This window comes from Lasioglossum baleicum, unplaced genomic scaffold (genome assembly GCF_051020765.1).
Source record: "Lasioglossum baleicum unplaced genomic scaffold, iyLasBale1 scaffold0285, whole genome shotgun sequence".
NCBI classification, from domain to species: Eukaryota; Metazoa; Arthropoda; class Insecta; order Hymenoptera; family Halictidae; genus Lasioglossum; species Lasioglossum baleicum.
Window position 1 is genome coordinate 1 of NW_027469345.1, and position 14,636 is coordinate 14,636.

At 40.7% G+C, this 14,636-nt stretch overlaps 1 protein-coding gene across 1 annotated transcript; it reads right to left on the minus strand.

The window, feature by feature from the left end:
• Window positions 1–12,962: 12,962 nt before the first annotated feature.
• On the minus strand, window positions 12,963–14,344 carry LOC143220160 (uncharacterized; the record flags this gene model as incomplete). Its single annotated transcript, XM_076445884.1, has 1 exon — window positions 12,963–14,344. A coding segment is annotated over exon 1 (1,382 nt), but the record flags the coding sequence as incomplete, so codon positions are not given.
• Window positions 14,345–14,636: the final 292 nt, after the last annotated feature.

A 14,636-nucleotide genomic window follows, 5' to 3' on the forward strand; every position in this document is an offset into this window, starting at 1 on the left:
TATTAGATCATTGTATAACAACGCATTCTAACAATAAATATCAAGTATCAAAGCTTTAGGATGAATATTTATCGAATAAACTCAGAATAATGTTCCGGGCGCATTGCGAGCAACTTCGACCGAAGCGAAATTTTTCTAAGTCCAACCGCCAAGAGTAAACTTTTTTCCTAGCGTTCCCAGACCATTATAAATATTAGATCATTGTATAACAACGCATTCTAACAATAAATATCAAGTATCAAAGCTTTAGTATGAATATTTATCGAATAAACTCAGAATAATGTTCCGGGCGCATTGCGAGCAACTCCGACCGAGCGAAATTTTTCTAAGTCCAACCGCCAAGAGTAAACTTTTCTCCCCGAGCTCCCGCACGACTTTAATCGTTATATCCACGCACGATACCGCTTGTCATCAATATTTCTCGAGTTTCAAAGCTCTCGGACGCGTATTGCTCCAGTTTTTGTGAAATATTGCTCCGACCGCCAAGAGTAAACTTATCTTTCCGGCTTACTCGGACAATTATAAATATTAGATCATCGTGTGGTAAAGCATTTCGAAGACAAATATCAAGTATGAAAGCGCTCGGATGAGTATTTATCGAATAAACTGAGAATAATGTTCCGGGCGCATTGCGAGCAACTCCGACCGAGCGAAATTTTTCTAAGTCCAACCGCCAAGAGTAAACTTTTTTCCTAGCGTTCCCAGACAATTATAAATATTAGATCATCGTGTGGTAAAGCATTTCGAAGACAAATATCAAGTATGAAAGCGCTCGGATGAGTATTTATCGAATAAACTGAGAATAATGTTCCGGGCGCATTGCGAGCAACTCCGACCGAGCGAAATTTTTCTAAGTCCAACCGCCAAGAGTAAACTTTTTTCCTAGCGTTCCCAGACAATTATAAATATTAGATCACCGTGTGGTAAAGCATTTCGAAGACAAATATCAAGTATGAAAGCGCTCGGATGAGTATTTATCGAATAAACTGAGAATAATGTTCCGGGCGCATTGCGAGCAACTCCGACCGAGCGAAATTTTTCTAAGTCCAACCGCCAAGAGTAAACTTTTTTCCTAGCGTTCCCAGACAATTATAAATATTAGATCATCGTGTGGTAAAGCATTTCGAAGACAAATATCAAGTATCAAAGCTCTAGGATGAATATTTATCGAATAAACTCAGAATAATGTTCCGGGCGCATTGCGAGCAACTCCGACCGAGCGAAATTTTTCTAAGTCCAACCGCCAAGAGTAAACTTTTTTCCTAGCGTTCCCAGACCATTATAAATATTAGATCATCGTGTGGTAAAGCATTTCGAAGACAAATATCAAGTATCAAAGCTCTAGGATGAATATTTATCGAATAAACTCAGAATAATGTTCCGGGCGCATTGCGAGCAACTCCGACCGAGCGAAATTTTTCTAAGTCCAACCGCCAAGAGTAAACTTTTTTCCTAGCGTTCCCAGACCATTATAAATATTAGATCATCGTGTGGTAAAGCATTTCGAAGACAAATATCAAGTATCAAAGCTCTAGGATGAATATTTATCGAATAAACTCAGAATAATGTTCCGGGCGCATTGCCAGCAACTCCGACCGAGCGAAATTTTTCTAAGTCCAACCGCCAAGAGTAAACTTTTTTCCTAGCGTTCCCAGACCATTATAAATATTAGATCATTGTATAACAACGCATTCTAACAATAAATATCAAGTATCAAAGCTTTAGGATGAATATTTATCGAATAAACTCAGAATAATGTTCCGGGCGCATTGCGAGCAACTACGACCGAGCGAAATTTTTCTAAGTCCAACCGCCAAGAGTAAACTTTTTTCCTAGCGTTCCCAGACCATTATAAATATTAGATCATTGTATAACAACGCATTCTAACAATAAATATCAAGTATCAAAGCTTTAGGATGAATATTTATCGAATAAACTCAGAATAATGTTCCGGGCGCATTGCGAGCAACTCCGACCGAGCGAAATTTTTCTAAGTCCAACCGCCAAGAGTAAACTTTTTTCCTAGCGTTCCCAGACCATTATAAATATTAGATCATCGTGTGGTAAAGCATTTCGAAGACAAATATCAAGTATCAAAGCTCTAGGATGAATATTTATCGAATAAACTCAGAATAATGTTCCGGGCGCATTGCCAGCAACTCCGACCGAAGCGAAATTTTTCTAAGTCCAACCGCCAAGAGTAAACTTTTTTCCTAGCGTTCCCAGACCATTATAAATATTAGATCATTGTATAATAACGCATTCTAACAATAAATATCAAGTATCAAAGCTTTAGGATGAATATTTATCGAATAAACTGAGAATAATGTTCCGGGCGCATTGCGAGCAACTCCGACCGAGCGAAATTTTTCTAAGTCCAACCGCCAAGAGTAAACTTTTTTCCTAGCGTTCCCAGACCATTATAAATATTAGATCATCGTGTGGTAAAGCATTTCGAAGACAAATATCAAGTATCAAAGCTCTAGGATGAATATTTATCGAATAAACTCAGAATAATGTTCCGGGCGCATTGCGAGCAACTCCGACCGAGCGAAATTTTTCTAAGTCCAACCGCCAAGAGTAAACTTTTTTCCTAGCGTTCCCAGACCATTATAAATATTAGATCATTGTATAACAACGCATTCTAACAATAAATATCAAGTATCAAAGCTTTAGGATGAATATTTATCGAATAAACTCAGAATAATGTTCCGGGCGCATTGCGAGCAACTCCGACCGAGCGAAATTTTTCTAAGTCCAACCGCCAAGAGTAAACTTTTTTCCTAGCGTTCCCAGACCATTATAAATATTAGATCATTGTATAACAACGCATTCTAACAATAAATATCAAGTATCAAAGCTCTAGGATGAATATTTATCGAATAAACTCAGAATAATGTTCCGGGCGCATTGCCAGCAACTCCGACCGAAGCGAAATTTTTCTAAGTCCAACCGCCAAGAGTAAACTTTTTTCCTAGCGTTCCCAGACCATTATAAATATTAGATCATTGTATAATAACGCATTCTAACAATAAATATCAAGTATCAAAGCTTTAGGATGAATATTTATCGAATAAACTCAGAATAATGTTCCGGGCGCATTGCGAGCAACTCCGACCGAGCGAAATTTTTCTAAGTCCAACCGCCAAGAGTAAACTTTTTTCCTAGCGTTCCCAGACCATTATAAATATTAGATCATCGTGTGGTAAAGCATTTCGAAGACAAATATCAAGTATCAAAGCTCTAGGATGAATATTTATCGAATAAACTCAGAATAATGTTCCGGGCGCATTGCGAGCAACTCCGACCGAGCGAAATTTTTCTAAGTCCAACCGCCAAGAGTAAACTTTTTTCCTAGCGTTCCCAGACCATTATAAATATTAGATCATTGTATAACAACGCATTCTAACAATAAATATCAAGTATCAAAGCTTTAGGATGAATATTTATCGAATAAACTCAGAATAATGTTCCGGGCGCATTGCGAGCAACTCCGACCGAGCGAAATTTTTCTAAGTCCAACCGCCAAGAGTAAACTTTTTTCCTAGCGTTCCCAGACAATTATAAATATTAGATCATCGTGTGGTAAAGCATTTCGAAGACAAATATCAAGTATGAAAGCGCTCGGATGAGTATTTATCGAATAAACTGAGAATAATGTTCGGAGCGCATAGTTTGCTCGGCCGCTCGAACGAATCGTTCTCGCGCCGAGGCGCGTCGGATCGCCCTGCGAAGGAGCTCGAGCGAAATTTTTCTAAGTCCAACCGCCAAGAGTAAACTTTTCTCCCCGAGCTCCCGCACGACTTTAATCGTTATATCCACGCACGATACCGCTTGTCATCAATATTTCTCGAGTTTCAAAGCTCTCGGACGCGTATTGCTCCAGTTTTTGTGAAATATTGCTCCGACCGCCAAGAGTAAACTTATCTTTCCGGCTTACTCGGACCATTATAAATATTAGATCATCGTGTGGTAAAGCATTTCGAAGACAAATATCAAGTATCAAAGCTCTAGGATGAATATTTATCGAATAAACTCAGAATAATGTTCCGGGCGCATTGCCAGCAACTCCGACCGAGCGAAATTTTTCTAAGTCCAACCGCCAAGAGTAAACTTTTTTCCTAGCGTTCCCAGACCATTATAAATATTAGATCATTGTATAACAACGCATTCTAACAATAAATATCAAGTATCAAAGCTTTAGGATGAATATTTATCGAATAAACTCAGAATAATGTTCCGGGCGCATTGCGAGCAACTACGACCGAGCGAAATTTTTCTAAGTCCAACCGCCAAGAGTAAACTTTTTTCCTAGCGTTCCCAGACCATTATAAATATTAGATCATTGTATAACAACGCATTCTAACAATAAATATCAAGTATCAAAGCTTTAGGATGAATATTTATCGAATAAACTCAGAATAATGTTCCGGGCGCATTGCGAGCAACTCCGACCGAGCGAAATTTTTCTAAGTCCAACCGCCAAGAGTAAACTTTTTTCCTAGCGTTCCCAGACCATTATAAATATTAGATCATCGTGTGGTAAAGCATTTCGAAGACAAATATCAAGTATCAAAGCTCTAGGATGAATATTTATCGAATAAACTCAGAATAATGTTCCGGGCGCATTGCCAGCAACTCCGACCGAAGCGAAATTTTTCTAAGTCCAACCGCCAAGAGTAAACTTTTTTCCTAGCGTTCCCAGACCATTATAAATATTAGATCATTGTATAATAACGCATTCTAACAATAAATATCAAGTATCAAAGCTTTAGGATGAATATTTATCGAATAAACTGAGAATAATGTTCCGGGCGCATTGCGAGCAACTCCGACCGAGCGAAATTTTTCTAAGTCCAACCGCCAAGAGTAAACTTTTTTCCTAGCGTTCCCAGACCATTATAAATATTAGATCATCGTGTGGTAAAGCATTTCGAAGACAAATATCAAGTATCAAAGCTCTAGGATGAATATTTATCGAATAAACTCAGAATAATGTTCCGGGCGCATTGCGAGCAACTCCGACCGAGCGAAATTTTTCTAAGTCCAACCGCCAAGAGTAAACTTTTTTCCTAGCGTTCCCAGACCATTATAAATATTAGATCATTGTATAACAACGCATTCTAACAATAAATATCAAGTATCAAAGCTTTAGGATGAATATTTATCGAATAAACTCAGAATAATGTTCCGGGCGCATTGCGAGCAACTCCGACCGAGCGAAATTTTTCTAAGTCCAACCGCCAAGAGTAAACTTTTTTCCTAGCGTTCCCAGACCATTATAAATATTAGATCATTGTATAACAACGCATTCTAACAATAAATATCAAGTATCAAAGCTCTAGGATGAATATTTATCGAATAAACTCAGAATAATGTTCCGGGCGCATTGCCAGCAACTCCGACTGAAGCGAAATTTTTCTAAGTCCAACCGCCAAGAGTAAACTTTTTTCCTAGCGTTCCCAGACCATTATAAATATTAGATCATTGTATAATAACGCATTCTAACAATAAATATCAAGTATCAAAGCTTTAGGATGAATATTTATCGAATAAACTCAGAATAATGTTCCGGGCGCATTGCGAGCAACTCCGACCGAGCGAAATTTTTCTAAGTCCAACCGCCAAGAGTAAACTTTTTTCCTAGCGTTCCCAGACCATTATAAATATTAGATCATCGTGTGGTAAAGCATTTCGAAGACAAATATCAAGTATCAAAGCTCTAGGATGAATATTTATCGAATAAACTCAGAATAATGTTCCGGGCGCATTGCGAGCAACTCCGACCGAGCGAAATTTTTCTAAGTCCAACCGCCAAGAGTAAACTTTTTTCCTAGCGTTCCCAGACCATTATAAATATTAGATCATTGTATAACAACGCATTCTAACAATAAATATCAAGTATCAAAGCTTTAGGATGAATATTTATCGAATAAACTCAGAATAATGTTCCGGGCGCATTGCGAGCAACTCCGACCGAGCGAAATTTTTCTAAGTCCAACCGCCAAGAGTAAACTTTTTTCCTAGCGTTCCCAGACCATTATAAATATTAGATCATTGTATAACAACGCATTCTAACAATAAATATCAAGTATCAAAGCTCTAGGATGAATATTTATCGAATAAACTCAGAATAATGTTCCGGGCGCATTGCCAGCAACTCCGACCGAAGCGAAATTTTTCTAAGTCCAACCGCCAAGAGTAAACTTTTTTCCTAGCGTTCCCAGACCATTATAAATATTAGATCATTGTATAATAACGCATTCTAACAATAAATATCAAGTATCAAAGCTTTAGGATGAATATTTATCGAATAAACTCAGAATAATGTTCCGGGCGCATTGCGAGCAACTCCGACCGAGCGAAATTTTTCTAAGTCCAACCGCCAAGAGTAAACTTTTTTCCTAGCGTTCCCAGACCATTATAAATATTAGATCATCGTGTGGTAAAGCATTTCGAAGACAAATATCAAGTATCAAAGCTCTAGGATGAATATTTATCGAATAAACTCAGAATAATGTTCCGGGCGCATTGCGAGCAACTCCGACCGAGCGAAATTTTTCTAAGTCCAACCGCCAAGAGTAAACTTTTTTCCTAGCGTTCCCAGACCATTATAAATATTAGATCATTGTATAACAACGCATTCTAACAATAAATATCAAGTATCAAAGCTTTAGGATGAATATTTATCGAATAAACTCAGAATAATGTTCCGGGCGCATTGCGAGCAACTCCGACCGAGCGAAATTTTTCTAAGTCCAACCGCCAAGAGTAAACTTTTTTCCTAGCGTTCCCAGACAATTATAAATATTAGATCATCGTGTGGTAAAGCATTTCGAAGACAAATATCAAGTATGAAAGCGCTCGGATGAGTATTTATCGAATAAACTGAGAATAATGTTCGGAGCGCATAGTTTGCTCGGCCGCTCGAACGAATCGTTCTCGCGCCGAGGCGCGTCGGATCGCCCTGCGAAGGAGCTCGAGCGAAATTTTTCTAAGTCCAACCGCCAAGAGTAAACTTTTCTCCCCGAGCTCCCGCACGACTTTAATCGTTATATCCACGCACGATACCGCTTGTCATCAATATTTCTCGAGTTTCAAAGCTCTCGGACGCGTATTGCTCCAGTTTTTGTGAAATATTGCTCCGACCGCCAAGAGTAAACTTATCTTTCCGGCTTACTCGGACCATTATAAATATTAGATCATCGTGTGGTAAAGCATTTCGAAGACAAATATCAAGTATCAAAGCTCTAGGATGAATATTTATCGAATAAACTCAGAATAATGTTCCGGGCGCATTGCCAGCAACTCCGACCGAGCGAAATTTTTCTAAGTCCAACCGCCAAGAGTAAACTTTTTTCCTAGCGTTCCCAGACCATTATAAATATTAGATCATTGTATAACAACGCATTCTAACAATAAATATCAAGTATCAAAGCTTTAGGATGAATATTTATCGAATAAACTCAGAATAATGTTCCGGGCGCATTGCGAGCAACTACGACCGAGCGAAATTTTTCTAAGTCCAACCGCCAAGAGTAAACTTTTTTCCTAGCGTTCCCAGACCATTATAAATATTAGATCATTGTATAACAACGCATTCTAACAATAAATATCAAGTATCAAAGCTTTAGGATGAATATTTATCGAATAAACTCAGAATAATGTTCCGGGCGCATTGCGAGCAACTCCGACCGAGCGAAATTTTTCTAAGTCCAACCGCCAAGAGTAAACTTTTTTCCTAGCGTTCCCAGACCATTATAAATATTAGATCATCGTGTGGTAAAGCATTTCGAAGACAAATATCAAGTATCAAAGCTCTAGGATGAATATTTATCGAATAAACTCAGAATAATGTTCCGGGCGCATTGCCAGCAACTCCGACCGAAGCGAAATTTTTCTAAGTCCAACCGCCAAGAGTAAACTTTTTTCCTAGCGTTCCCAGACCATTATAAATATTAGATCATTGTATAATAACGCATTCTAACAATAAATATCAAGTATCAAAGCTTTAGGATGAATATTTATCGAATAAACTGAGAATAATGTTCCGGGCGCATTGCGAGCAACTCCGACCGAGCGAAATTTTTCTAAGTCCAACCGCCAAGAGTAAACTTTTTTCCTAGCGTTCCCAGACCATTATAAATATTAGATCATCGTGTGGTAAAGCATTTCGAAGACAAATATCAAGTATCAAAGCTCTAGGATGAATATTTATCGAATAAACTCAGAATAATGTTCCGGGCGCATTGCGAGCAACTCCGACCGAGCGAAATTTTTCTAAGTCCAACCGCCAAGAGTAAACTTTTTTCCTAGCGTTCCCAGACCATTATAAATATTAGATCATTGTATAACAACGCATTCTAACAATAAATATCAAGTATCAAAGCTTTAGGATGAATATTTATCGAATAAACTCAGAATAATGTTCCGGGCGCATTGCGAGCAACTCCGACCGAGCGAAATTTTTCTAAGTCCAACCGCCAAGAGTAAACTTTTTTCCTAGCGTTCCCAGACCATTATAAATATTAGATCATTGTATAACAACGCATTCTAACAATAAATATCAAGTATCAAAGCTCTAGGATGAATATTTATCGAATAAACTCAGAATAATGTTCCGGGCGCATTGCCAGCAACTCCGACTGAAGCGAAATTTTTCTAAGTCCAACCGCCAAGAGTAAACTTTTTTCCTAGCGTTCCCAGACCATTATAAATATTAGATCATTGTATAATAACGCATTCTAACAATAAATATCAAGTATCAAAGCTTTAGGATGAATATTTATCGAATAAACTCAGAATAATGTTCCGGGCGCATTGCGAGCAACTCCGACCGAGCGAAATTTTTCTAAGTCCAACCGCCAAGAGTAAACTTTTTTCCTAGCGTTCCCAGACCATTATAAATATTAGATCATCGTGTGGTAAAGCATTTCGAAGACAAATATCAAGTATCAAAGCTCTAGGATGAATATTTATCGAATAAACTCAGAATAATGTTCCGGGCGCATTGCGAGCAACTCCGACCGAGCGAAATTTTTCTAAGTCCAACCGCCAAGAGTAAACTTTTTTCCTAGCGTTCCCAGACCATTATAAATATTAGATCATTGTATAACAACGCATTCTAACAATAAATATCAAGTATCAAAGCTTTAGGATGAATATTTATCGAATAAACTCAGAATAATGTTCCGGGCGCATTGCGAGCAACTCCGACCGAGCGAAATTTTTCTAAGTCCAACCGCCAAGAGTAAACTTTTTTCCTAGCGTTCCCAGACAATTATAAATATTAGATCATCGTGTGGTAAAGCATTTCGAAGACAAATATCAAGTATGAAAGCGCTCGGATGAGTATTTATCGAATAAACTGAGAATAATGTTCGGAGCGCATAGTTTGCTCGGCCGCTCGAACGAATCGTTCGCGCGCCGAGGCGCGTCGGATCGCCCTGCGAAGGAGCTCGAGCGAAATTTTTCTAAGTCCAACCGCCAAGAGTAAACTTTTCTCCCCGAGCTCCCGCACGACTTTAATCGTTATATCCACGCACGATACCGCTTGTCATCAATATTTCTCGAGTTTCAAAGCTCTCGGACGCGTATTGCTCCAGTTTTTGTGAAATATTGCTCCGACCGCCAAGAGTAAACTTATCTTTCCGGCTTACTCGGACAATTATAAATATTAGATCATCGTGTGGTAAAGCATTTCGAAGACAAATATCAAGTATGAAAGCGCTCGGATGAGTATTTATCGAATAAACTGAGAATAATGTTCCGGGCGCATTGCGAGCAACTCCGACCGAGCGAAATTTTTCTAAGTCCAACCGCCAAGAGTAAACTTTTTTCCTAGCGTTCCCAGACCATTATAAATATTAGATCATTGTATAACAACGCATTCTAACAATAAATATCAAGTATCAAAGCTTTAGGATGAATATTTATCGAATAAACTCAGAATAATGTTCCGGGCGCATTGCGAGCAACTACGACCGAGCGAAATTTTTCTAAGTCCAACCGCCAAGAGTAAACTTTTTTCCTAGCGTTCCCAGACCATTATAAATATTAGATCATTGTATAACAACGCATTCTAACAATAAATATCAAGTATCAAAGCTTTAGGATGAATATTTATCGAATAAACTCAGAATAATGTTCCGGGCGCATTGCGAGCAACTCCGACCGAGCGAAATTTTTCTAAGTCCAACCGCCAAGAGTAAACTTTTTTCCTAGCGTTCCCAGACAATTATAAATATTAGATCATTGTATAACAACGCATTCTAACAATAAATATCAAGTATCAAAGCTTTAGGATGAATATTTATCGAATAAACTCAGAATAATGTTCCGGGCGCATTACGAGCAACTCCGACCGAAGCGAAATTTTTCTAAGTCCAACCGCCAAGAGTAAACTTTTTTCCTAGCGTTCCCAGACCATTATAAATATTAGATCATTGTATAATAACGCATTCTAACAATAAATATCAAGTATCAAAGCTTTAGGATGAATATTTATCGAATAAACTCAGAATAATGTTCCGGGCGCAATGCGAGCAACTCCGACCGAGCGAAATTTTTCTAAGTCCAACCGCCAAGAGTAAACTTTTTTCCTAGCGTTCCCAGACCATTATAAATATTAGATCATCGTGTGGTAAAGCATTTCGAAGACAAATATCAAGTATCAAAGCTCTAGGATGAATATTTATCGAATAAACTCAGAATAATGTTCCGGGCGCATTGCGAGCAACTCCGACCGAGCGAAATTTTTCTAAGTCCAACCGCCAAGAGTAAACTTTTTTCCTAGCGTTCCCAGACCATTATAAATATTAGATCATCGTGTGGTAAAGCATTTCGAAGACAAATATCAAGTATCAAAGCTCTAGGATGAATATTTATCGAATAAACTCAGAATAATGTTCCGGGCGCATTGCGAGCAACTCCGACCGAGCGAAATTTTTCTAAGTCCAACCGCTGTTCACCGACACTTAATTTAACTAGAGTCGATAATGAACTCACAACGCCGTGTTCTGTGTTACGGAAAGCAAGTGATGGGATTGGTCCGGTCTAGGAAGCAGTCTTAATTTATTGACGCTAGTTTCACTGAATTGTTTAATTCACACAACGTTTATTCCACAATAGACAAATTAACAACTAGCACGCACATAGAAGTGATTTTGAACGCTTGATCTCACAGGGGAGATAATCGCTTTGTTTACTCGCGTGTAATCGCAGAGGAGTTACAATCGAAGAGTGTCCGAAAATTCAGCAGGAGCTCCGAAGGCGTTTCGGATCATCGAGCATCCCCACCACTTTCGTAACCAAGAGCTCGTTTCGCTGATCTAACTGCCGTGTAGACGAACGGGGGTTTCTATTCAGCCTGTGTAGCTATAGTGACGTATTGTGTCAAACAAACCGCCCGCCTTGCGCGACCGCGCAACTGAAACGAATTAGAGATTTGAATCTACACAAACGAGCTCTTCATGCACATTCCCCTTTTTTTTCTTTTTTTTTTTTTTTTTACAGTATTTTCCTTACAACTAAAACTAAGTAACACCGGTGGCCTACGGTAGGCCGCGAACATTGAAAATTAGTTTATTGGTAAACGACAAATACGAGTAATAGGTCTCTTATAGGTTGAAGTCGCAGTTTTTACATTTACTACTCTTACGTGCCCATCTTTGCCTGGAAATGTTTTTACAATTCTCCCAAGATCCCATTTGTTGGGAGGCAATATCGGGTTATCCAAGAGGACAACGTCTCCTTCTTGTACGTCCCTCTGAACGGTTTGCCATTTATACCGGGATTGTAACTCCTGCAGGTATTCGCGGGACCATACCCTCCACAGTAGTTCGTGGAACTTTTGTAAACTCTGCCATCTCGATAAATGAGACGTCGGCTCGTCACTTACCGATGGAGTCGGGCGCGAAATCAACGGTCCGCCAGTTAGAAAATGGGATGGCGTAAGAATTTCTAGACACTCCGGGTCATCTCGCACCCGAGTGAGGGGACGTGAGTTCAAAGTAGCCTCGATTTTACATAACAAAGTGGACATTTCTTCCGTGGTTGGTGTAAACGACCCCATTATTCTACGAAGATGGTATTTTGTCAATCTAACCGCGGCTTCCTGCATCCCTCCGTGATGAGGAGCACTCGGGGGATAGAATGTCCAGGTGATACGTAAATTCGAGCATCGACCTTTCATTTCTGGCGAGTCAATGATCTCGCTGAAGTGGCGAGCGAGTTCGCGAGCAGCGCCAACGAAGTTCGTTCCGTTATCGCTCGTTATGGTCCGGGGTACTCATCGTCTAGAAGTGAATCTATCAAAGGCTGCGAGAAATGTAGCTGTAGAACCGTCATCTACCAATTCCAGATGAATTGCATGGGTGGCAAAGCAAATAAAGACTGCAATGTATTTTTTGTACGCCCGTTTCCCGCGTCCTCGCGCTTCTCTGACATGATAAGGGCCAGCATAATCTACCCCAATGTTCGAAAAGGGGGGCGACGGACGACAACGTGAATTCACCAGGTCTTGCATTATTTGCGAGCCTGTTTCCGCCCGCCAACGCGCACATTTGACGCATTGGTGGATCACACGTCGGACTGAGTTGCGTAACCCTAGAATCCAATACTTCTGTCGCGTTGTGTACGTAGTTACTTGAGTCCCACCATGCAAGGATAACAAATGCGAATCCCGGATGATCAAATCGGAGACGTAATGCTTTGGTAGTATCGCGGGGTGCTTTGTTTCCCAGGGTAGGAATGAATTCCTCAGTCTCCCACCCACCCGTAAGACCCCATATTGGTCAAGGAACGGATTGAGTGGCAAGAGGGGCGATCGTTTTGAAAGTGACCTATTATTTTCGAGCGAGAAGATCGCGGTCGTGAAGGAGTTGCGTTGGATTGAGCGCAGTATGGTGCGTTCCGCGTCGCGCAGCTCTGAGGCAGAGAGGAAAGGGGACGACTCCACGCACGTTTGCGTTCGCACTGCGTTGATAAATCGTCGCACATAGCCGAATACGCGGATCGTTCGTTGCCAGCTCGAGGACCGAGACAGAACGTCCCAGTCATCGATGGTTGTTGTGCTGTGAACGTTAGTTTTGCTTCTTTCTTCCTCCGTTTCGTAGGACAGGGGCTGAACTGGCCATGATTCTTCGTCTCTCTTTAGCCACGACGGTCCCTCTTTCCAAAGCGTCGATGACAGTAGACTGTCAGCGCTCACGCCACGAGAATTTAAATCTGCTGGGTTAAATTGCGTGGGTACGTGTTTCCAAAGTGCATTCGGCAACGAAGTGTGGATGGCGGACGTCCTGTTCGCCACCGTGGTTTTCCAAGTAGCCGGGTGTTTCCGTAGCCACGCAAGAACAATCGTTGAGTCTGTCCAACAAACTGCCCGATTTACTGGGATAGAGATCGACTGCGTTACGTGAGCCATCAGTTGTGCCAACATCAATGCTCCATTCAGCTCCAAAATTGGGATGGAGACGGTTTTTAAGGGCGCTACTCTCGATTTTGCTGTGAGCAGCGTGGAGTGCGTTTCGCCAGTGGACGTCTTCACTCGTACATAAACTGCACACGAGTAAGCTGCGCGGGACGCATCGCTGAAGCCATGCAATTGAACTTCGAGCGTATCAGGGGCGTATTGAATCCATCGCGGTATCCTCATGGCGTTTAAAGCACGCCAGTCCACGCAAAAGGTATTCCAGGTGTTACGAGTGGCGTCCGATACATTGTCATCCCAATTGATCTTCTCAAGCCATTGCTGTTGCATCAAAATCTTAGCGCGAATTACAATTGGAGACAACCAACCGAGAGGGTCGAATAGCGTAGCAATTTCCGACAATAGTTCACGTTTGCTAAGTTTACTTTGCCTAACCGCGAATTTTTTTAAATCGAAATAAAACGCGTCGTCCGAGGGGATCCACCTGATGCCGAGGATTTTCAACTCCGAATCGTTGAATATGCGTAGATCAACAGCATGGGAATGAATGGACTCGGGAATATTACGCAAAATCTGCGCGCTATTGCCTGCCCATTTTCGTAGGTGGAATCCACCTAGAGCTAACAGCTGACAGACTTCTACTCTTGTCTGTTCGAGCAGCTGTTTGTCTGACGCTCCCATGAATACGTCATCGACATAGATGCTGTTACTAAGGATCGGGGAAGCGAGGGGATAAGCCGAACCTTCCAGCGTGTTTACTTCTTGGATTACCCGCATTGATAGGTACGGGGCACACGCGGTTCCGTAGGTGAGCGTGTTTAATTCGTACGCTTCGAGATTACCGGATGTTTCATTTTTCCACAAGATGCATTGATACTTGCGATCTTTGGAGTGAATCAGAACTTGCCGGAACATTTTCTCAATATCCGCGACGAGTACGTATTTATGTGTTCGCCACGCTAGCAATATTCTTGAGATTTCTAGCTGCAGCTTTGGACCGGTATGTAAGATGTCATTTAACGAATACCCGCTCGACGTTTTATTAGACGCATTAAAAACTACCCGCAGTTTTGTCGTCAAACTTTCATCTCGGAGGACGGCTCGATGTGGAATGTACGTCCTCGAACGGTCGATCGAGTCAAGACGTGTCATATGTTCGAGGGATTCGTATTCCCGTATAAATTTCGTATACTCGCGACTGAAATGT